Raw genomic sequence first — 20211 nt, forward strand, 5'->3', positions numbered from 1 at the left:
CCAGTAGAAATGGGTGGGGGAAACTGGGATGCAACATAACCACTTGGACAGATAGTAGAGTTTACAGTCTCCTTCATATTAGAAGTCAGTTGGCGCACAGGAAAATGGAGATGCAGAATACACAGGAAGAAAGATAGAAAGCAAACTGTAATGTCATTCCACAAGATTCAGTGATACATTCCTGTACTCTAGCAATGTTGGACTTAACAATCCACTGTCTCCTTTCCACTTAAAAAACTTCAAATTGAGCAAATCAACTGTCTTGCCTATCAATAAAAGAGACGATTCTTGTAGTCTCTAATAGTGAAGTTTTAATAATATGCGGTATTATAAAATTTTTTTTTAGAATAAAATTACTCTTTGAACACAATTTAGAATTGAGTAATCACAATTTCGCCAGCCATGTACACAGCAAAGAATCTGGCAAATGGGTAACTCTAATTAGTTCATTATACTACACCGCATCACCATATGCATACAGACTTTCTAAAATAGGTGCTTTTCAACATGACGAGCACAACAGTATGTTATGCAGATATCCTGCAGAAATAATTGTAAGAAATGTATGGTTTCGTTTTTAGGATTTATTTAGGGCTAAATAATAATGATTTTAAATCTTGTATTACATTATCTCACTTTCAAACATTTGAGTTTCTAAATACTCGTAAATTTTCATGCTAAATAAATTATCTTACTTTATAATGACTGCAATTAATACAAAATTGTTTGACATGGATATAGTATCTTTACATTAATTATTTACAAAACTGTTTCTTTCATAGTTTACTAGAAAGAACATCATGGTAAGTCACTTCCACATCATAGCAACACACTACAATGAACTCTAAACATGCAGGAATGATTCAGCAAACACAGCACTTTACTTCTCTTACTGTCATTACTTCCAAATTTTACAGTACTGTCGAAACTTTTTCCCCCCTTCAAGATGAAACAAGAACGCACAAAAAATTTAATAAAACTGAATTTTACTATAACATTTTCAAGCCGTTGCTAAGAGAGATTTCTACAAATAAACTCAACAATTAAAACATTGTTGCTATGTCATTAGGCAGACGTCTCCAAAAGCGTACTCACGAGTAAGCACCTGAACAGAACCGAAGCCAGTACATAATGCGCGCACTCCGCCTCACCCATCCCCACCTGTACTGTACTCAATGTTTATGCGCAAACGAAGAGCAGTGGCGGACTGCCATTATCATTGTGTTGGAATGTTCGACCGTTTCACAATGTCTTCTAATCATGGACGTAGTACATTCAAGGATGAAAGGGAAGAGAAATATATTTTCGTGTTAGTGGGAAGAATATGAAATGTTTAACTTGTTCGAAAAATCTTAAGAGTGTGTTAAAATTCAACATGTGAAAATAATTTATTTTGGGACGTCTGTATAACTGTTGGTTATACATAATAATAAGTATATTACGATACGTTTACACTCAGTTTCGTAACATATTATACTTACAGTTTTCGTTTCATTTTAGGTGAAATACATACAAATGTTTTGATAAATTTGAAACAAGAAAATACAAACACAAATCACACACGTATCCTCAGTCTTAAACAAAAAAACTTCTTGCTAGCTTTGTTCTAACTTGGAATATTGGAAAATCAATGAAGCCCTTTACAGAATGAGCATTTGTAAAATCGTGCATACAGAATGTCTTCTAGATGTAATGCGAAATGAATTGTTCCATTATTGAACATTCCCCAATCAAAAGTAGAAGCTTCCTAGTATGTCAAAATAATATACAAACGTATGATATCTCTTATCCTTTCGATGTTATTATTTGTAAACACAAGGGAGATCGTTGCCACAATCCCTCACTGACCGCTCCCATTTGTTGAGGTACGAGTCTCTCCCCCTTCTCTACAGCACACTGTGTTCGGCGGGCAGCATTGGGATCATGAATGATTATACGTGTTTTGGAGACCTCTGTCATTAGGGAACTTGTACCATATTTACTTGCGTAACTACAAAGAGTTCCTATGCAGACCAGTCCCACTCCAATCTCTACCTAACAAAATCTGTTGTCAGGTGGCAAGTGGCCATATGCTGGCATATGGACAGGTCCATGCACACTTCCCTATGCAGACCGGTGTCACTCCACCCCTTACCGATAAGCTTCCTCAGGCCAGGCACTCCGTACTATGGTCATTAAGCCGATGGAACATTACTAGCTGGAACCAGTCTGCATAGGAACTCTCTGTATAATTAATTGATTAACTAGCGGACTTACTTGTGTTAATTATGTAAGTTTGTGCGGTTTACAGTTGTTTCGGTGCTTCATCACACCATCCTCAGAGCCTAGTAGATCTCGGCGTTATCTCGAACTTCTCTGCCTGTTATGTGGGTGCGTTTGATTGTTGAAAGGTGTTGAAAAGTGGAGTCAAATAGTGTGTGTGTACTGAAATTGATCTGTGTGTTGAGAATTTGATCGGGGTGTGTTTTAGTGTGTTTGTATATTTCGTATTATTCTAGTGTGTTGAGTTTTTGGTTTTTGGGTTGTATGTGTAACGGCTGTAAGCCGCACAAACTTACATAATTAACACGAGTAAATCCGCTAGTTAATCAATTACTTATATTCAAGTGTTAAAAGTAGTGTACACAAGATTCAAAATGGATGAACTCTCTGTATGTTTTTGTTGGCATTATGGTCAATTTGAAGACTAATAATACAAGTACTATATTAAGTACTGCTGTCGAAAAACAGGACACTGTACAATATACAGGGTGGAAGTGAAATAACTCTGCAGATTTTCAGAGCAAATACCATATTGGTGAATAGTTCTAATTTTTCCAGAAAAAATGTGTTTTTTTTTTCCTCCCAAATGTTTAACACCCTTTTATTGCGATAACTACTGAGAGTAGGATCGTGAATTTCGTCCATATGGATAGGAAATCTAATAAATAATAATTTATTGCTCTGGCATATTTCAATAGCGTGGATCGTTTTCATGTAAATTTAATTTAAAAACCATTAATTTGAAGCCACTGAATGATGCAACCAGATTCTAATGTTGTAGTCACAGAAGAAGGTTCACGTAGCGAGAAAGACCTGAGTTTGTTGACCTCTTACATCTGTATTATGAGAAGAAAGAGGACTATGTTAGCAGCGATGTTGCCAGACTGCTGAAATTTCCAAATAAATTTTCTAATTAACCATGCATTTAATCACAAAACGTAATACAGATTTTCTATTCATTTAACTGTATCCTATCGCCCCTTTTAATCTGCAAGATTATTTCACTCCCACCCTGTATATCCCATTACAAATGGTAAACAAATTGCACGAATTATATCCATATTTCTTTTCCTTTTTAGAGAAAATACAAATGTTCACATTTCTTCATTTCTACACATGCTAGGAATACTAATTTTGGCATGGGTAAAAAAACAGCTAATAAAATTTGCACAGAGCCTTTCAACGAATGATTGAGTTTTCAACGTTCTATAGATTTATGATATGGTACTCCAAGCTAGAATTCCATTCTGAAATAATTCCAAAGACTTTTATCAATTTTAAAAACCTAACATCCTCAGCATTATATGGTAACCACTGAGAACGGACTTCTTAGTACTTTTCACTGCAAGTATAACTATATAGCTATACTGATAAACAGTTTCTAAGGGAGGTATTTTCACCGGTTCCGACTTAACTGATACTCATTTTTAGTTTCTGCATTCTCTCATTACATTGCCAGTTTCAATACACATAACATGACTGTTGACTAGCATATAGGCTAATATACTAATATTTGGTATTATAGTCCCGTCGCTCTAATTTCCGGCAGCCAATCGCGTTGCAGGTCGGCCACATTTAAATGTGTGTGTCTTGTGATTCGCTTATGAAGACGTTATTCATTTCTTAAGGCTCGATAAATACTTAATATAATCGCCCGCCATTTAGGCTCTTTCGTTGGCGTTCGCAGAAAGCACATGAAGACGTTATTTGCCGCTCAATTACAGTGCAGTTGATTTATTATCATAGGAGCTACGACATGATAATGTTTAACGGTGTGGCAAATAGATTCCTCGTATGGTAGCTCGGCAACGAAAGAACAAAAATGGCGAACGATACTACCTACCTAGACTTTATAGAGCCTTCACTTCCTAAGACGTAAGCAGAGAGGAGTCATGACGGTAATAACAACGTTGCGACTATAGAAAAGCTGAAACTATACTTTATCCAGTCATTCTTTTTGTGCGTGATTATTAGAAATGCCTGTCCAAATATTAGTTATTCAGTTAAGTATTTTTAATAACATTCAGTTCTTATGACTCTCGAGTTCACAGTGCAGTTCTGAATTTATTATAGTCCTTTCTATACATCCGGGCATGTTAAAATGAAGAACACATTTAAGAGTCGAAGAATAGACTCACTTCTGTAAACGAAATATCATCACTGGTCTATATATTACATACAGATGAGCTGCTGTCTACGGTTTCTGTTTTTGTACCTGTCATTACTGCATGAAAAGTCCTGTCTTTTATTATCTCACATAACAAATTACACTGTAAAACACTTGCAACTAGATAGTCAGAGAGCAGCCTTAGAGAGCCTCAATTGTACGTATTTTGAGTTATAAGAAAACCTTAAGGTTGATTGTTAAAGAAATAAAAATTGAATCAGCTACTTCTCAATATAAATATTCATAAGAATATAATCAGGGGCGGATGCAAGGGGGGGGATTAAGGGGATATATCCCCTCGCGAAATTTTGAGAAAAAATACGAAACAAGAAAAACAAATAATATTAATTTTAATTCGTGAATGCACGTAGGAATTAGAGAGTTTTCCACGTAAATTCTCTTTGCTAAAGTGTTAAATTCCAAGAACTGCAGGAAGACAAACACAGAGTTCTTACTTCAAGACAGAGAGTCATGGAGGGTATTTTAGGCTTTTAATTTTCCTTCTCTTCTTAGACTATTTCATTAGTCAGCTCAAGGACAGGTTTTTAAATCATAAGATGGCCCGGGTTCGAATCCCGGTCGGGGCAAGTTACCTGGTTGAGGTTTTTTCCGGGGTTTTCCCTCAACCCAATACGAGCAAATGCTGGGTAACTTTCGGTGCTGGACCCCGGACTCATTTCACCGGCATTATCACCTTCATTCCATTCAGACGCTAAATAACCTAGATGTTGGTACAGCATCGTAAAATTACCCAATACAACAATTAAATCATAAGAGAATCCTAAAGTCCATACAAACTTTTCTGCCTAAAAACATAGTGCGAGCATCAGATGAAGATTTAGAAACTGCTGTTCAGGTTGTAGTAAATTAGTGGCCCAATGATGTTGATGCATCACCAGAGTCTTTCTTCAATAAATTGAAGATGTGGAGAAGAAATTTCCTTGATCAGAAAAATCTTCACCTAATACCTACTGATTTTGTATCATCTTTGAACAGGTGCAATGAAATTATTTTTCCCTGCACTTGCAAGGTGCTGAAACTTTTCTGCACGTTGCCTGCAACTACAGCAACGCCAGAACAGTCATTCTCAACATTGCGGTATTTGAAGACTTACTTGAGGAGCACGATGGGAGCAGACAGATTAAATGGACTGGCCTTGATGTATATACATAAAAATGTAGAAGTAAAAGCTCATGAAGTACTGGATGAAATGTCTAAGAAGCCTCGTCGCCTTCTTCTGTAAATGCCATTCTGTCATTGTTTTTGTACTGCATTCATTGTAAATGTTAAAATAAAAAAATTATGGTTTATTTAACAACGCTCGCAATTGCCGAGGTTATATCAGTGTCGCCAGTGTGCGGAATTTTTTCCTTCAGGACTTCTTTTACATGCCAGTAAATCGACTGATATGAGGCCTGTCTCATTTAAACACACTTAAATGCCATCGAGCTGGGTTGGGGTAGAACCTGCAACTTCGAGCACAGAAGGCTATACCGACTATGCTACTCAGGCCAACTTGTAAATGTTTGTGACTCATTACTCCATTTTTACTATCTCCTCAAATCCCTCCCCGAAAAAAATCCTGCATCCGCCCCTGAATATAATATTATATCCTTACAATTTGCAGTGGAGCAGTCCATTTAAAATATATCATCAGTGAATATAATTTGCGTCAATTTCTGCCTGATGGACAATACTCGTTCAACTGCAACTGATCCATACATAGATAAATTAGATGTCGATCACTAAAGACATGACAGTACATTACATCATATTGATTTTTATCATCTCTTCAGTAACTGACTTAAGTCTGAAATAAACAGAAAAAGATAATTAATTGTTTCGTACATCAACTGCTATTCACGATTGATTAAAAACAATGATCTTTGTTCATTATTGATAATTTTTTTAACATGTCAGCAAGAGATCACGAAAAGTCAATGACGCAAGTAAATGTAGTACGTTCTTGTATCTCGATGTACGTACTGTACAGTAGTGGCAAAAAAAAAACCAGACCGACCCTTGTAGCTGATTTCGGAGCCTTGTTCACTCCAGAGCACGATAGACTGGTAACTAAGACTTTCGTGGTTCGAATCCTGCCTGGGAAGGAAACTTTTTTTTGTTCCTTATTCAAATGTATTCCCAATACTTTTCGATTGCAGCGATATTTTACTACTTAACTAATTTATTATTCCCTGGACATGAATTTTACCAGCAATCGAAAAGTATTGGGAATAAATTTGAATAAAGAATGAAAAAAAGTTTCCTTCCCAGGCAGGATTCGAAACACGAAAGTCTTAGTTACCAGTCTATCGTGCTATGGAGTGAACAAGGCTCTGAAATCAGCTACAAGGGTCGGTCCAGTCTTTTTTGCCACTACTGTACATAGTTCGTTCCTACGCCACTCTTCAATACTGTCACCGTTTCTCACAAGGAAAACTTTTCATCACACCCCTTTCACATCTTAATGGAATATAGCTAATTTCGAAGCTCATGAAAACGAGAATAAGAAACAACCTTGAAAATATGCTTAAGTTGCTTCTAAAGGGCGCAAGTCCTAGTTAAAAGTTACTACATGCTAATAGATATACTGCAATACTTTATCATTATACCATCGTTTGCATAGCTCATCCGATTAGTGACGTGCCTTTCGAGTAGAAGTTCTGTGTTCGATTCCCGGCTACTTCTTACTTTTTGTTCTTTTAAAAACAAAAACGTGTAGAGGGCAGGACTTCTGACCGATAGAAACATACAAATAATTGATTAAATGGCGATCTTACTTGTGTTAATTATGTAAGCATGTGCGGCTTACAGCTGTTTCGGTGTTACTTGACACCATTCTCAGAGCCTACTAGAACTCGGCGCTATCTCAACTTTACTGCCTGTTGTGTGGGTGCGTTCGTGTGATGAAGAGTTGTGTCAAATAGTGTGTGTGTTCTGAAATTGATCAATTTGATTAGGGTGTGTTTTAGTGTGTCTGTATATTTCATAGTGTTTTAGTATGTTGAGTTTTTGGTTTTTACATGCTTACATAATTAACACGAGTAAGATCGCCATTTAATCAATTATTTGTATTCAAGTGTTAAAAGTATTGTACGAAAGATTCAACATGGAGAAACATACAGATCCCTCCTCAGTTGGTTCTAGCTGAACGGGCGGGAAGATTCTTGCCGTGCATCTACTTGATATTTCAGTTTCTTTACTACACATGGTGCATTAGATCTTGAATTGGAGACAATTTTGGTGGTTAGATGAATCCGTTAAATACAGCTCGTGACTTTTGCAAACTACTGTACGATAATTTCGGAAATTTTGAAGTGTTCGAGTTCCCCAAGAGACAACACTATTGCCAAGTACTTGAATAAGGACTTATTACATTTAATAATTAATAGTACGAGGGTGATCCAGGAAATAACGACCGTTCGCGCATACCCGCCGAGCAGCTGACTCCCCTTCCTTGTTTGAAGGTCAACTGGCTTCCTTAACATGTGTTCTCATAATGTTGTGAGTACTGGTTGCAACAAGTCGCCATTGTGCATTTTATGTTACTTCAAAATGAACGACGTGATTGATAATCCAGCCGACTGTGAGGTAAGGAGTGTGATTCGATTTTTGAATGCCCGACATTTGAAACCTGCAGAAATTTACCGGCAATTGAAAGAAGTGTATGGTGATACTGTAATGAATGAAAGAAATGTGAGAAAATGGTGCGAAATGTTCAACAATGGGCGAACAAATGTCCCCGATGAAACTCGACCCGGACGCCCATCACTCATCAGTCATCACAGAAGACCTGAAGACTAAAGTGAACGACAGAATCTTGCAAGACAGGCGCACATCACTCGACGAATTGCATATTACCTTTCCTGACATTTCTCGTTCTTTGCTTGGTGAAATTGTGTCGCAACATCTTGGCTACCACAAAATCTGTGCCCGCCCGCACACTGCTGCTTCAACTCGAGAATTGCTGGATCAATTCGGTTGGGAAATCTTTGATCATCCGCCCTATAGTCCAGACCTTGCTCCTAGCGATTTTCACCTTTTCACTAAGCTGAAAGACTTTCTGGGTGGTACGCGTTTTGGAAGTGATGAAGAGTTGAAGAAGACAGTGAACACCTGGCTTAATGAACTGGCGGCAGAGGAGTATAACACGGGAATTCTAAAGCTAGTGAACAGATACGACAAATGTTTAAATGTAGGTGGTGATTATGTAGAGAAGTAAAGGAAGCTTCAGTTATGTAACAGACTTTGTTTTTTTCAAATAAATATATTTTTTAAAATTATTACAACAAAACGGTCGTTATTTCCTGGATCCCCCTCGTACAAATATTTCAAGTGTGACACTCTGGCATTTATGAGTTGTAGCATATGCGACAATATGTGTTGTTTTGATCATTTGTTCAGTAATGAAACCTTTCACTGTCATTCATTGTAGAATTGTTGTTTTGTTCGCAAGAAAATGAGTAACAAACATTTTTATTCTATCGGTTTAGAGTAATAACACCGGTTTTTTGTCAATAGAATCCAGATAATGAAAGAACAATAAAAAACTAACAAAAAGGATTACACAAGAAAACAAAACATAAGAAAAAAAAAGACAAGACGTATATTTGATTTGAACAAGAGTCCCCTACTTTACAACTAAACACGCTATCCATTGAGCCAACTCAATGTCTTTCGAAACCTATTCCATGTCCATATATGTTTACATAAAACTTTTTCATGATTATTGTAACGTTATTTATGCCCTTTTAATCACAACTTCGGCAGGTTTTGATTTTATATTCTAATTCATGTCTCTCAGAGCAATAAAATAAGCTATCATTTGTTAAAATCTGAAGGGGAGCAATGAAAAGTTTCCCTTGTCAGTCATCTTACAACTACTATGAACAAATTAGCTGCCATAAGTAGCAAATTTAGTTGTAAATCATAAGCAGAGGTTTGTAACCACCCGTCTTCAAATGCTATAAGAACACAGCTTTGAATATTTGTTCTTTTCTCTTCCTTGGAAGGCACATCATGTGAGCAAAATATTCTAATAAATAGGAACGTGAAATGTCTGTCAAATATGACACTGAAATCAAGGCTATGCATGGTGTTTACAGTGATGGCAGTGCCTCTTGCACTCGTTCAAGCTGCAGTATCCTGAACTACTGACTGGTGTGTACCCACGAAGTTTGGATACAGGATTGTTGTTATGATGTACAGACTCAATTATTATTATAGGATCTTGACGAGAATGTGCTGACAGATGGTTCCTTCTGCAGCGTTTCTTCCACTGGCAACATACCCAAACCATCACCGGCACCAGAGCCAGTGCTGCAGGGATCAGGAACAGAAGTGGGAGTGAAGATGATGAAACACTGTCAGAGGCATTTCGTTCTGCAAAACAGCAAATAATTATGTTACTGTAAAACAATACCATTTATTTATTCAATATTTATATAAATGATTTACCCTCCCTATTAGAGGAATCAAACATGAAAACAGCACTATTTGCAGATGATATAGTTTTGTGGACTTCCGGATCTTACAGACAAAGAGACAAAATTCAAAATTCTGCTCTTAAAGTTCAAAATCAACTAAATGAATGGAATACATAAAATTTTATGACACTCAATTTAAGCAAAAGTAACTACCAAATATTTTCACTTGGTAAAAAAAAAAAGAGAATTCAATATCCAATACAATGGCCAACACCTTCCTAGGACTTATGAATCCAAATATCTTGGAGTTATTTTCGATAGTAAGTTAACATGGAGCAACCATTTGAAATACATTTCTGAAAAAGCTCGTAAAAGATTCTCCCTTCTAAAAAGACTAGCAGGAAAGAAATGGGGTTGCTCTAGGAATACTCTGAATACTACATACAATATGTTTATACAGCCAGTGCTGACATACTGCGGAGAAATTTTAATTACTTCACCTTTCATAAACGAAATAGAATATGTTCAAAACCAAGCTCTCAGACTCATTACTGGTGGAATCAAAACAACTCCAATAGATTCTATGAGATTCCTCACTAATATTAATAGTATCAAAATGACAATAGAAGAAAAAGCACTGATTCAATATGAAAAACTTATCAGATTACCAGGAAACAATTGGCATTCATACAGTGCTCTCTGTAGATTGAAAACTCAAAAAAGTTTCATATCCATTGTTCAAGAATTAAAACAGAAAATCAATATCCCGAATTTAAAAGAAAACTTACAAATTAAACCAAACCCTTTAACTCTATTAAATATAGAATATAATCTAAATTTAACAGAAGAAATACTGAAATCAGAAGTAAACACTGAAATGCTGAAACAATTGTCTTTAGAGACAATATTAGGTACCCTCCACAAAACTGGCTTCATTTATACACCGACGGATCCTTGATCTCCAGAGAACAAGGTGCTGGTGCAGGTGTTACGTGCTGTCTCTTCTCACTTTATAGATCTCTTGGATATGGAACAACAAGTTTTGATGGTGAAATCATTGCAATAAGTGAATGTCTCAGGAATCTTCTATGCCACATCAATAAATTTAAGAATGCAGTTATATTGTCAGACTCCAAAGCAGCTATTCTATCAATAGTCTCTAAACACACACCTTCATCTCAAACAGCAGAAATAACTAAAATGCTCTATCAATTAATATCACTCAATAAAAGAATTGTATTCCAATGGATACCATCCCACTGTGGAATCCTAGGAAACGAAAATGCGGATGCTTTAGCAAAGAAGGGCAGCACTGCTACTTACAGACCTGTTACTAAATCTGCGTATTACTCTGTGAAGAGATTTATTAAATCTACATACTTAGACTTCAACAAACAAAATTTGATAACACAATCCCAAGGGAAAAAATGGAACTCTCTGCATCAAAATCCACAGTTAATTCCCAATTTACCACGAAAATCGTCTGTAACTGCATTTAGATTGGCAACAGGCCATGATTGTTTGGCCAAACATCTGCATAGAATTGGAATATATCAGTCCCCTAACTGCCCATTGTGCAACTCAAACCAAGAAATGGATTCGCAACACCTCAAAATCTGTGCTTCAGTGGCTGGCCATGATAATATCTTTAAAAAATATTGGAGTGCAAGAGGTCAAATGTGTTTATTGTCAAACGCCTGGCATTAGAAAACAACAACAAAACAATACCATTGCTTTCGTGCTGCAGGCCAACTATGGCTTGTAAACAAACACTCAGAAAAGGGAGCTGTCCCTATAGGTTTTAAAATTCATTTTTGTTTTATTTTTGATGTCATAATATATAATACTAATAAATTAATGTATATACACTGGTCAAAACAATTAGGGCAACACATAATAAATTGTATAGATTATTGTTTTTTGAAGCTGTGATGGTAAAAATTGGTAAATATATAAATCGAAACGTAAATTTAATCTGTGGATAAGAATTTTAAAGATTCATGGCCTGACTTCAGAATAATTACCCGAAATAAAAAATCTTTGATTATGGAAAGCCCTGACAACTTCTAACTGACCAACTTTCTGGCACTGCTATGGTAACGAATGCTGATTATTGTCTTGTTTATTAAAGCTTTTGACAAAATGAGGCATTTAAATGACTGACTAAATTGCAAATTTCTTTACCGTTGGACTAGGCTTTGGACAATGAAGCACAAGACTACAGAACTAGTCAAGCAAGGTAAATACCAAATATTAACACGATTAAGAAATTTGCAATTTAATCAGTGATATACAAGTGTTAAAAGCGTATATAGAAAAATGAAGAACCATTTAAATGAGTTTGAAGTGTATCATGTTCTACTTCTCTCACGAGAAGGTCACTCTCTGCGACAAGTGGCTAGAGAGTTTGCTGTTCCTCCTTCTGTGGTGTCCAAATTACGCAACAGGCACAGAGAGACAGTCAGTATTGTAGAAGACCTAGCCAGGGCCGTAAAACAAACCTCTGCTAAGACAGATACCTACATTGTCACATCTACTCTTCGACAGTGTACAAAAACTGAAAGAGACCTGATAAAGACCTCCGTATGGCTTCTGGAGTCCGGGTTTCAGACCAAACCATAAGAAAAACAGATTAAGGGAAGAGAATATACGGTCAAAAAAGGCCTGTTAAAAAATCAAACTTAACAAATCGACATAGGCATCAAGACTTATGTTTGCTGAAAACTATGCTGATTGGAACCTGAACCAGTGGCAGTCTGTACTCTTCTCCGACGAATCCAGATATTGTCTTACACATTGTAATGGTCGTGTAAGGGTGTGGGCATGGTCAAGAGAAAGATTGTCTGCAGTGTGTGTCCTATCAGGTACTCATATGTGAGACAGTGAGACATGATTGTAAAAACATCATCATATCATGTTATGGCGTTAAGAAAGCATGGAGCTCTAACTTCATGTCATCGAAATGAAATGGAATAACTTTATTTGATTACTAGCTGTACCCGTGCGCTCCGCTGCACTTGTTAGAAATATTACATAAAGTAATTACAAAATTAAAATAGGACATCTAGTCCAGGGAACATTCGTGTTTGATAGAAGGATAAATCGTTTAATATGTTACTTAATTTAAATTGTATTTAAATAATTTAAATGCGATCATTTAGTGCAATGATAACTCCTTTAACATATTTCTTAATTGTTATTACATGCAAATAATTAAAATTATGATCATTTGGCTCAGAAAACATCCGTTTTTGGTGCAATTTGATCCCATCAAAATTTTGCTTGGAATGAAACGTATCAGAAATCATTTTTAAAGAAACTTTTGTTATGCAACATTTTTCACAAAAATTAATAATAAGGGAGATATTTCGATTTATTTAATTCAAGCCCCCTTATAACCTCCCTTTTAAATAACATATTTTGAATGCCATATAGCCTAAAATCTAAATTACAACGAACTTAATTTATATTTCAATTTTCATATAAATCGGTTCAGCCATTATGGCGTGAAAAGATAACAAACATCCAGATGGACAGACAGACAGATAGACTGACAGACATACAAACAAAAATTTCAAAAAAAGCGATTTTCGGTTTCAGGATGGTTAATTATACATGTTAACACCAATTATTTTTGGAAAATCGAAAATTACCAGAAAAATTTTGGCTACAGATTTATTATTAGTATATATTATAGCTCTTAACATACGGTACTAGTGCTTCTAAAGCAAAATAATTGGTATAAATGATTTGGTGTCTCTTACCTAGAGGAGTATTTGTCAATATTGTTAAGTATGCCCCTTTATATTGGAATCCTCCGTCACTTATTGCTACACATATATAGTACCCGTTGTCCTGTTGTGAGCTTCGGGGTAAAATCAGTTTGCTTAGGTAAACTTCATTTGACAAGTCTCTTTCTCCACTGGACCGCAGGCGCTAGAAAAGAACAGAATACTTAAATTAGATTTCGCGGAACTTTAGAATACAGGTAAACAAACTGTTATAGCATTAGTCACCATGCCATATCGAACCTCGAACCAAAAGAGAGGAAGAACAAGGGAAGAGCAGTAAAGATTGCTATGCATTGCATTCCGAGTAATTATTCCTGGACCAAAGAATAAGTACATGTTAGTCTGCTATAGGTGTACCTGACACTGCATTAACTAATTCCTAATAGGTACGTACGGTATTATATTAGACGTTACTCACTTCGTATGTGTTATTCAGGTAAGTAATTTCTCCATTACTGGAAGTGTCTTCATCTTGCCTCCGTAACCAAAAAAATTTTGGAGGCACTTTACTATGGACTCGGCACTGGAAAACAGCAGATTCACCCGTGTGGACTGTTACATTGCTCGGCTGGTCTTCCAGGAATTCTGGTGGCGAACCTTTCATTTCTGAAATAGTTTATAATAACTAATCAAATAATTGAGGTGGTAGCCGGAAAATGGGCCCATAAGCAAAAGTCACGTTTCGAGAAAACAATGATTGAGAGTTTTATTTTTATAAACGAGATGTCGCTGAGTCAATGATTCAATTGAATGAACGACTCCTGTTGCTAGGCGACTCGCTCAGAATTAAATAGTTTACTCAAAGCAACGATTCTTGTTGCTAGGTGACGCTCAGAATTAAATAGTTCACTTTAGTGAACGATTCTTTGGTGACTGCTGTAATCAAAGATGATTTGCTTATTGTTTATTACACGCACATGATGTAAATAGTGGGTTATCGGGGCTGCAAGCCCCGATGATGATCCAACCTGTAGCACATGATGAAAAAAGCGGGGTATTGGGGCTGCAAGCCCCGATGATGATCCGACGTGTAGCACATGATGTATTGCGGGGTATCGGGGCTGCAAGCCCCGATGATGATCCGACCTGTAGCACATGATGAAAAAAGCGGGGTATTGGGGCTGCAAGCCCCGATGATGATCTGACGTGTAGCACATGATGTAAAAAGCGGGGTATCGGGGCTGCAAGCCCCGATGATGATCCGACGTGTAGCACATGATGAAAAAAGCAGGGTATTGGGGCTGCAAGCCCCGATGATGATCCGATGTGTAGCACATGATGTAAAAAGCGGGATATCAGGGCTGCAAGCTCCGATGATGATCCGACGTGTAGCACATGATGTAAAAAGCGGGGTATCAGGGCTGCAAGCCTCGATGATGATCCGACGTGTAGCACATGATGAAAAAAGCGGGGTATCGGGAGGAGGTCGGGGTTTTGGATGGCTCGCAAGCAACAAGTTATACTAAATATGTTTAGGATTAGTGTAAAACTGGCATATGTCTCCTATAGTGGGCGGGACATAAGTAACATTCACCTAATTGAACACTTCTTTAACTGAACATTTCTCACAATCATTGTTCTCATTGTAATACGAAGCTAGGTAACACGCTCAGAATTAAACTACCAATAATTCATATAAATAAGTGATTCCTTGGTGACCACTGTATAGTTCACTAGATATACTATTCACTGTTAACTGAAGACTTCCTACAATTATTGTTCGTATTATAATACGTAACACTGTATAGTTCTCCAAGTTTTTCTTTCAATAATTGAACACTTCCTAAAAAAACATTGCTCGTATGACACTATCACTCATTGCTGAGGAATGTAGTCTTTAGGTTTTAATCCTTCTATTCCGTACCCTGGATATGTGTCGTGGATATGCTGTAGAAACAGCGGAAACATTTCACTGGGTGTAGTCATTCCTTTCAGTTTCTGTTGTTCACGATATAGGAACTCAAACACATATAAATGATCATTTTCACTTTCCCTGCCTTCTCTTTTTAAAACCGATTTCAGCGTTTTCCACATTCGTTCCACTTTTTGGGTGTGCACAGAACATACAAATTCTATCGAGTGATTCACAACTTCATGGATATATCCTTCATCTTTCAAATCACTGTAAGACTTCCAACCATCCGTCATAATTTTAGTATGTGGTTTGATGAATGACTTAATTAGGCTATAGGTATCAAGGTATTTTTATCTCTTTTTTCCACTTTCAATACAAACGATTCTTTCGTCTCTCTATCGATACCTCCAAAAACCCATACGTTATTTTTCTCGTTTTTGAGAAGTCTGCCCCTTTTATATTTTCTGGTGTAGACATGTGTTTCATCTAATTCCACGATGTGTCCTTCTCCTCCTATGGGTTTGGTATTTTGTGTAATTATAACATAACATATTTCTCTGCAGAAACAGAAATAATCTAGTGCAGTACTGAAGTGAACTTCTGCCTCTGAAGCAGCTATCTGAAGAGTTGTTTGAAGCAACCACATATAAATAAGAACCAAGCTTTGACGTATAGTTATTTTTGTGTTTTCGAACCATGTGTTGTGGGTTATAGACGTTTCCTGTTTACACTTTTTACACTTCAAACAGAATGGTTTGAGTATTTTGCCCTTCTCTGCCAATTCACACTATCGCTTGATTTGCAACTCACACATTTCTTTGCACTTTTGTCGGGTATTAGTTTATACGACATGGCGAAATCAATCTCTTCTTCTTCACTGCTCAAATTACTGAAAAGTTTTCTCAAATTACAATTATTTTTACTTTCCATGGCTCATGCAAAAAATTATTATTACTGTCGTTACTCGTAGTATCTTGAAAATGGCGCTTGAACCAACAATGCTTGTTTATCAGGTTGCTTTGGAAATGTGACGTCATAGATAGTGTACGTCAATGTTGTCCTCTTTATGCATATTTTTCCAGCTTTTTTCTTTGCTATAAACAAGTAAATTATTGTTTTTTAAACGTCAGGAATAATTTAGATTACGTAAATTTGCTTTATCTGTTTTATTTATTTTCTTTAATCCTACCCTAAACATAAGAGACCTATTTTAAACTTTATTTCACAACGTAGCTGTTTAGCCGAGCGTGTGAAGGCGAGGTATTATGGTGCCAAAGGTCCCAGGAACGAATCCCCTCCAAACCGCCAAGGTAAGTAAAATTGGATTTGTATGATATAATAGTATAGTTTGAGATATGTAGAATTACGTGACAGAATAGATGTAGTAGTAAAATAAAAGTAGACACATGTATAGGAGAGAAGTGGTACAATAAGAGGTAGGGACGTCTAGGAGAGAGAAGTTGAAGAGAAAACAGAAGAAGGGAAGACGTGCAGGAAAAAGCCTTAAAATTATTTCAATTCAATTCAAAAGAACTGAATCAAGAACTAATTCAATTGAATCATTGACTCAGCGACATCTCGTCTATAAAAATATAAAATTTTCATACTGTTACAATAATATTTGTCTACACGTTTTTGTTAAGTAATGCATTCCGACTTCAATAATGTTATAAATATAAATATATATATATATATATATATATATATATATATATATATTTTATTGGGGCATTTTATAGACCTTTTTTCCAGAGAACAAGTTTATTTTATCAAAATATTTTCAATATGATTATATTTTAGCAGAAATTAAACATCAACATTGAACAACGCACATTACAGAGTTTTACAATTTCATAATCATTTTAGTAAAATTATTTTTTTAGTAGGTTATTTTACGACGCTTTATCAATCTTAGGTTATTTAGAGTCTGAATGAGATGAAGGTGATAATGCCAGTGACATGTGTCCGGAGTCCAGCACCGATAGTTACCCAGCATTTGCTCGTAATGGGTTAAGGGAAAACCCCGGAAAAACTTCAACAAGGTAACTTGCCCCGATCGGGAATCGAACCCAGGCCACTTGGTTTCGCGGCAAGACGCGCTAACCGTTACTCCACAGGTGTGGACTAGTAAAATTATATTTCTTACCTATGTATATCTAATAGTTATGCCACAAATTGTACCAGAATACAGGTTACAGGTTATTTAGTATTAATCTGGAATGGATTCACACTCAGTTAAAAGTTTATCTTCAGGGTGCAATTTTCACTTTAGTGCACATCCTAGATGAACTCACACTTACTTTGAGGATCATCTTCACTGATGTTTGCTGAATTCAATAAATTAGCTACCCTGCCCTCTGTTTACAAGATATTGAAACGAAACTATGTAAGCAGGTATATTTTAAAACAGAGAATCGAATTAAACATTCTCCCTAAAAAGGGCCTCTAGACCTAAGGGCCCATTTTCCGGCTACCGCCTCAATTAACTTAAACTGTCTATAGTTACACATGTATTGTGCACGCATATGTTTTGCGTCCATGTTAAAGCACAACTGAACGACACCAGGGCGGATGGTAACCTCTGCACCAAAATGAAACTGATAATAGATCATGAGGAGAGAGTTGAAACATATAAATAAGTTTTTTCTCTAACATTCACCGTTTTAGAGCAAATCGTTATGTTTCTATGAAGCATTTGCCAACATCACGGCGACTGCAATAACTCTAAGCAAGCGTGGCCTGCACTTCTTACCTTCCCCTCCCCCTGCTGTATTGAGTCGGTAACACGCAATGTGCGCTGCGTTGCAAGATTTATTTCAACGATTTTCGCTGTTATTCAACTTAACTTCATGGCTAAACGGTTCAATTTGCAAAAAAATATTCAAGATAGTAACTGTTCAGATTATTTTTACCTATCTGCTTGCATAGCGATCAGCCATTTTTCTCGGGTCATTACCACAATAGAGTGCTGCAAACATTGGGCAAAGACTATTTTTTCCTGCTTAACGGTGCTTCACCGAAGGAAAAGTGTAATCAAAGTTTTGTTATATTTAACATATAGAATCACTTCTTAAATTTTGGTGCAGAAGTTACCATCCGTTCTGTATATTGCAACCCCTCCAATGGATTATGGTAAACGCTTCGAAGTAGATTGTGTAGATTCAGCGTTAATGGCCCTTATCCTTGGATGTTTGGCTAGTGAGCGAGCTGTGTGTTGCGTCATAAGAAAGAAATTTGATCACAAATGTGCATAGGAGGGGAAGAGGGAGAATGAAAATAATATCTATGCTCGTAGCTAAGGGACACTCATGTCAAGAAAATATAAGTCATCATGACATTGTTTAGTCAACAGACCTAGTGGTTAGTAACGGGATGTGTGGAAGAATATTGTGTTTTAAGATGGAGTGTACCGCGACATGATAAGAAGGAAGTGTTAGATGTTATGACTGCGCGGCCTGACCTGTGTGACCCAGCCACGCCAGTAGTGATGAGTAATTCGTTCTTAGTCTATCTACTTCCTTGTTGCAGGGGCCAAAATCCCTAAATCAAGCTGTACACTGTAAAGCAGAGATGGGCATCGTGCCTCACTTGAGAATTTGTGCCTCACTGACCTTCACAGAGCTTATCGCTCTGAGGGACATCATCTTCACAGTCCCCGTTCCTCCCTCACGTAGTTCCTAGGCGTGGGCAGGTTCTATATCAGTTTCATAAGCAATATCAGTGGTGGCATAATGGTATTATCAAAGCAGTGTGTACGCGTTAGAAAACGATTATTTCATGACAAATGGGAGGAAGAGTTTTTTTGCTGTTTAGAAGGGGAGAACATCGATGTATGTTATGCTCGAAAATCCTCTTAGGTATTAATACATTTAATATACAACGACATTACTCCTTATGTCATAAAGAACATGCTGAATTAGAAGGTAAGACAAATTAAATGTTATTTTTCGTACCATTCCGAAGAAAATTTATGATCTTAACATTTGCATAGTATACTAAATACGACATTATACCTTAAACACGCTGCATTAAAAGGTAGCCTACGAGGAATTAAATGTTGTTTGTACGTATTATCTCCAAAAGAAACTTATAAAAAAAATATCAAATGTGCGTAGAAAACGAAATATGATTTTCTGAAATTATTTTAGGTCGAGAACGTGCAAATCTATTAAGTAATCTTGAGAAACGCCAGAAAATTCAAGAAAATAAACGTAGACAACGTGATGGAATATTATTGGCTAGTTATGCAATTTCTCGCCTGTGATTTAAATCAATTCAGCTATGGAGAAAAAGTAATGAGGTTTATGATTAAAGCTGCCGAATTAATTTGCCCAAATTGAATAAAAGTTTTTGAGAGTCTCACGTTAACCAAGCGCTTTCCTAATAATTCGCCACTGACCACCTTAGCAATTACGATAAGGTGACGCAGATCACAGCAGTTTACATATATTTCCCATCCTACTCTGCAGTCTCCTCTCCTAGTAAACAAACTATTTCAAATCGAGTGCCTCACGTAACCGAAAATTGTGCCCATGTATGCTGTAAAGTATGCGAACTCCCCTTCTGCACAGGAATGGATTCGTTCACATGGTTCAATTTAACGGATATGACGTAGGCGTAAGTATTTCCATGGCGACCAGTATAATTTCTAATCCACCAAAATCCTTTCATTTTTTATATTAATGTAGGTCGAATATAGATGTTACAAGT

The 20211-nt window shown here is 36.6% G+C and overlaps 1 protein-coding gene across 1 annotated transcript in view; it reads right to left on the minus strand.

Moving 5' to 3' along the window:
* Nucleotides 1-569: 569 nt before the first annotated feature.
* The window catches only part of LOC138697570 (fibroblast growth factor receptor-like 1), a 36201-nt gene continuing 16559 nt past the window's right edge, over nt 570-20211 (minus strand). Inside the window, exons 5-7 of the mRNA XM_069822916.1 lie at nt 14065-14252; nt 13620-13791; nt 570-9811 (exon numbers count right to left, since the gene is read on the minus strand). Coding sequence (XP_069679017.1) covers nt 9516-9811; nt 13620-13791; nt 14065-14252 — 656 coding nt within the window. The 3' untranslated portion in view covers nt 570-9515. The remainder of the gene's footprint in view (nt 9812-13619; nt 13792-14064; nt 14253-20211) is intronic.

This window comes from Periplaneta americana, chromosome 4, assembly GCF_040183065.1.
Source record: "Periplaneta americana isolate PAMFEO1 chromosome 4, P.americana_PAMFEO1_priV1, whole genome shotgun sequence".
In the NCBI taxonomy this organism is placed as follows: domain Eukaryota; kingdom Metazoa; phylum Arthropoda; class Insecta; order Blattodea; family Blattidae; genus Periplaneta; species Periplaneta americana.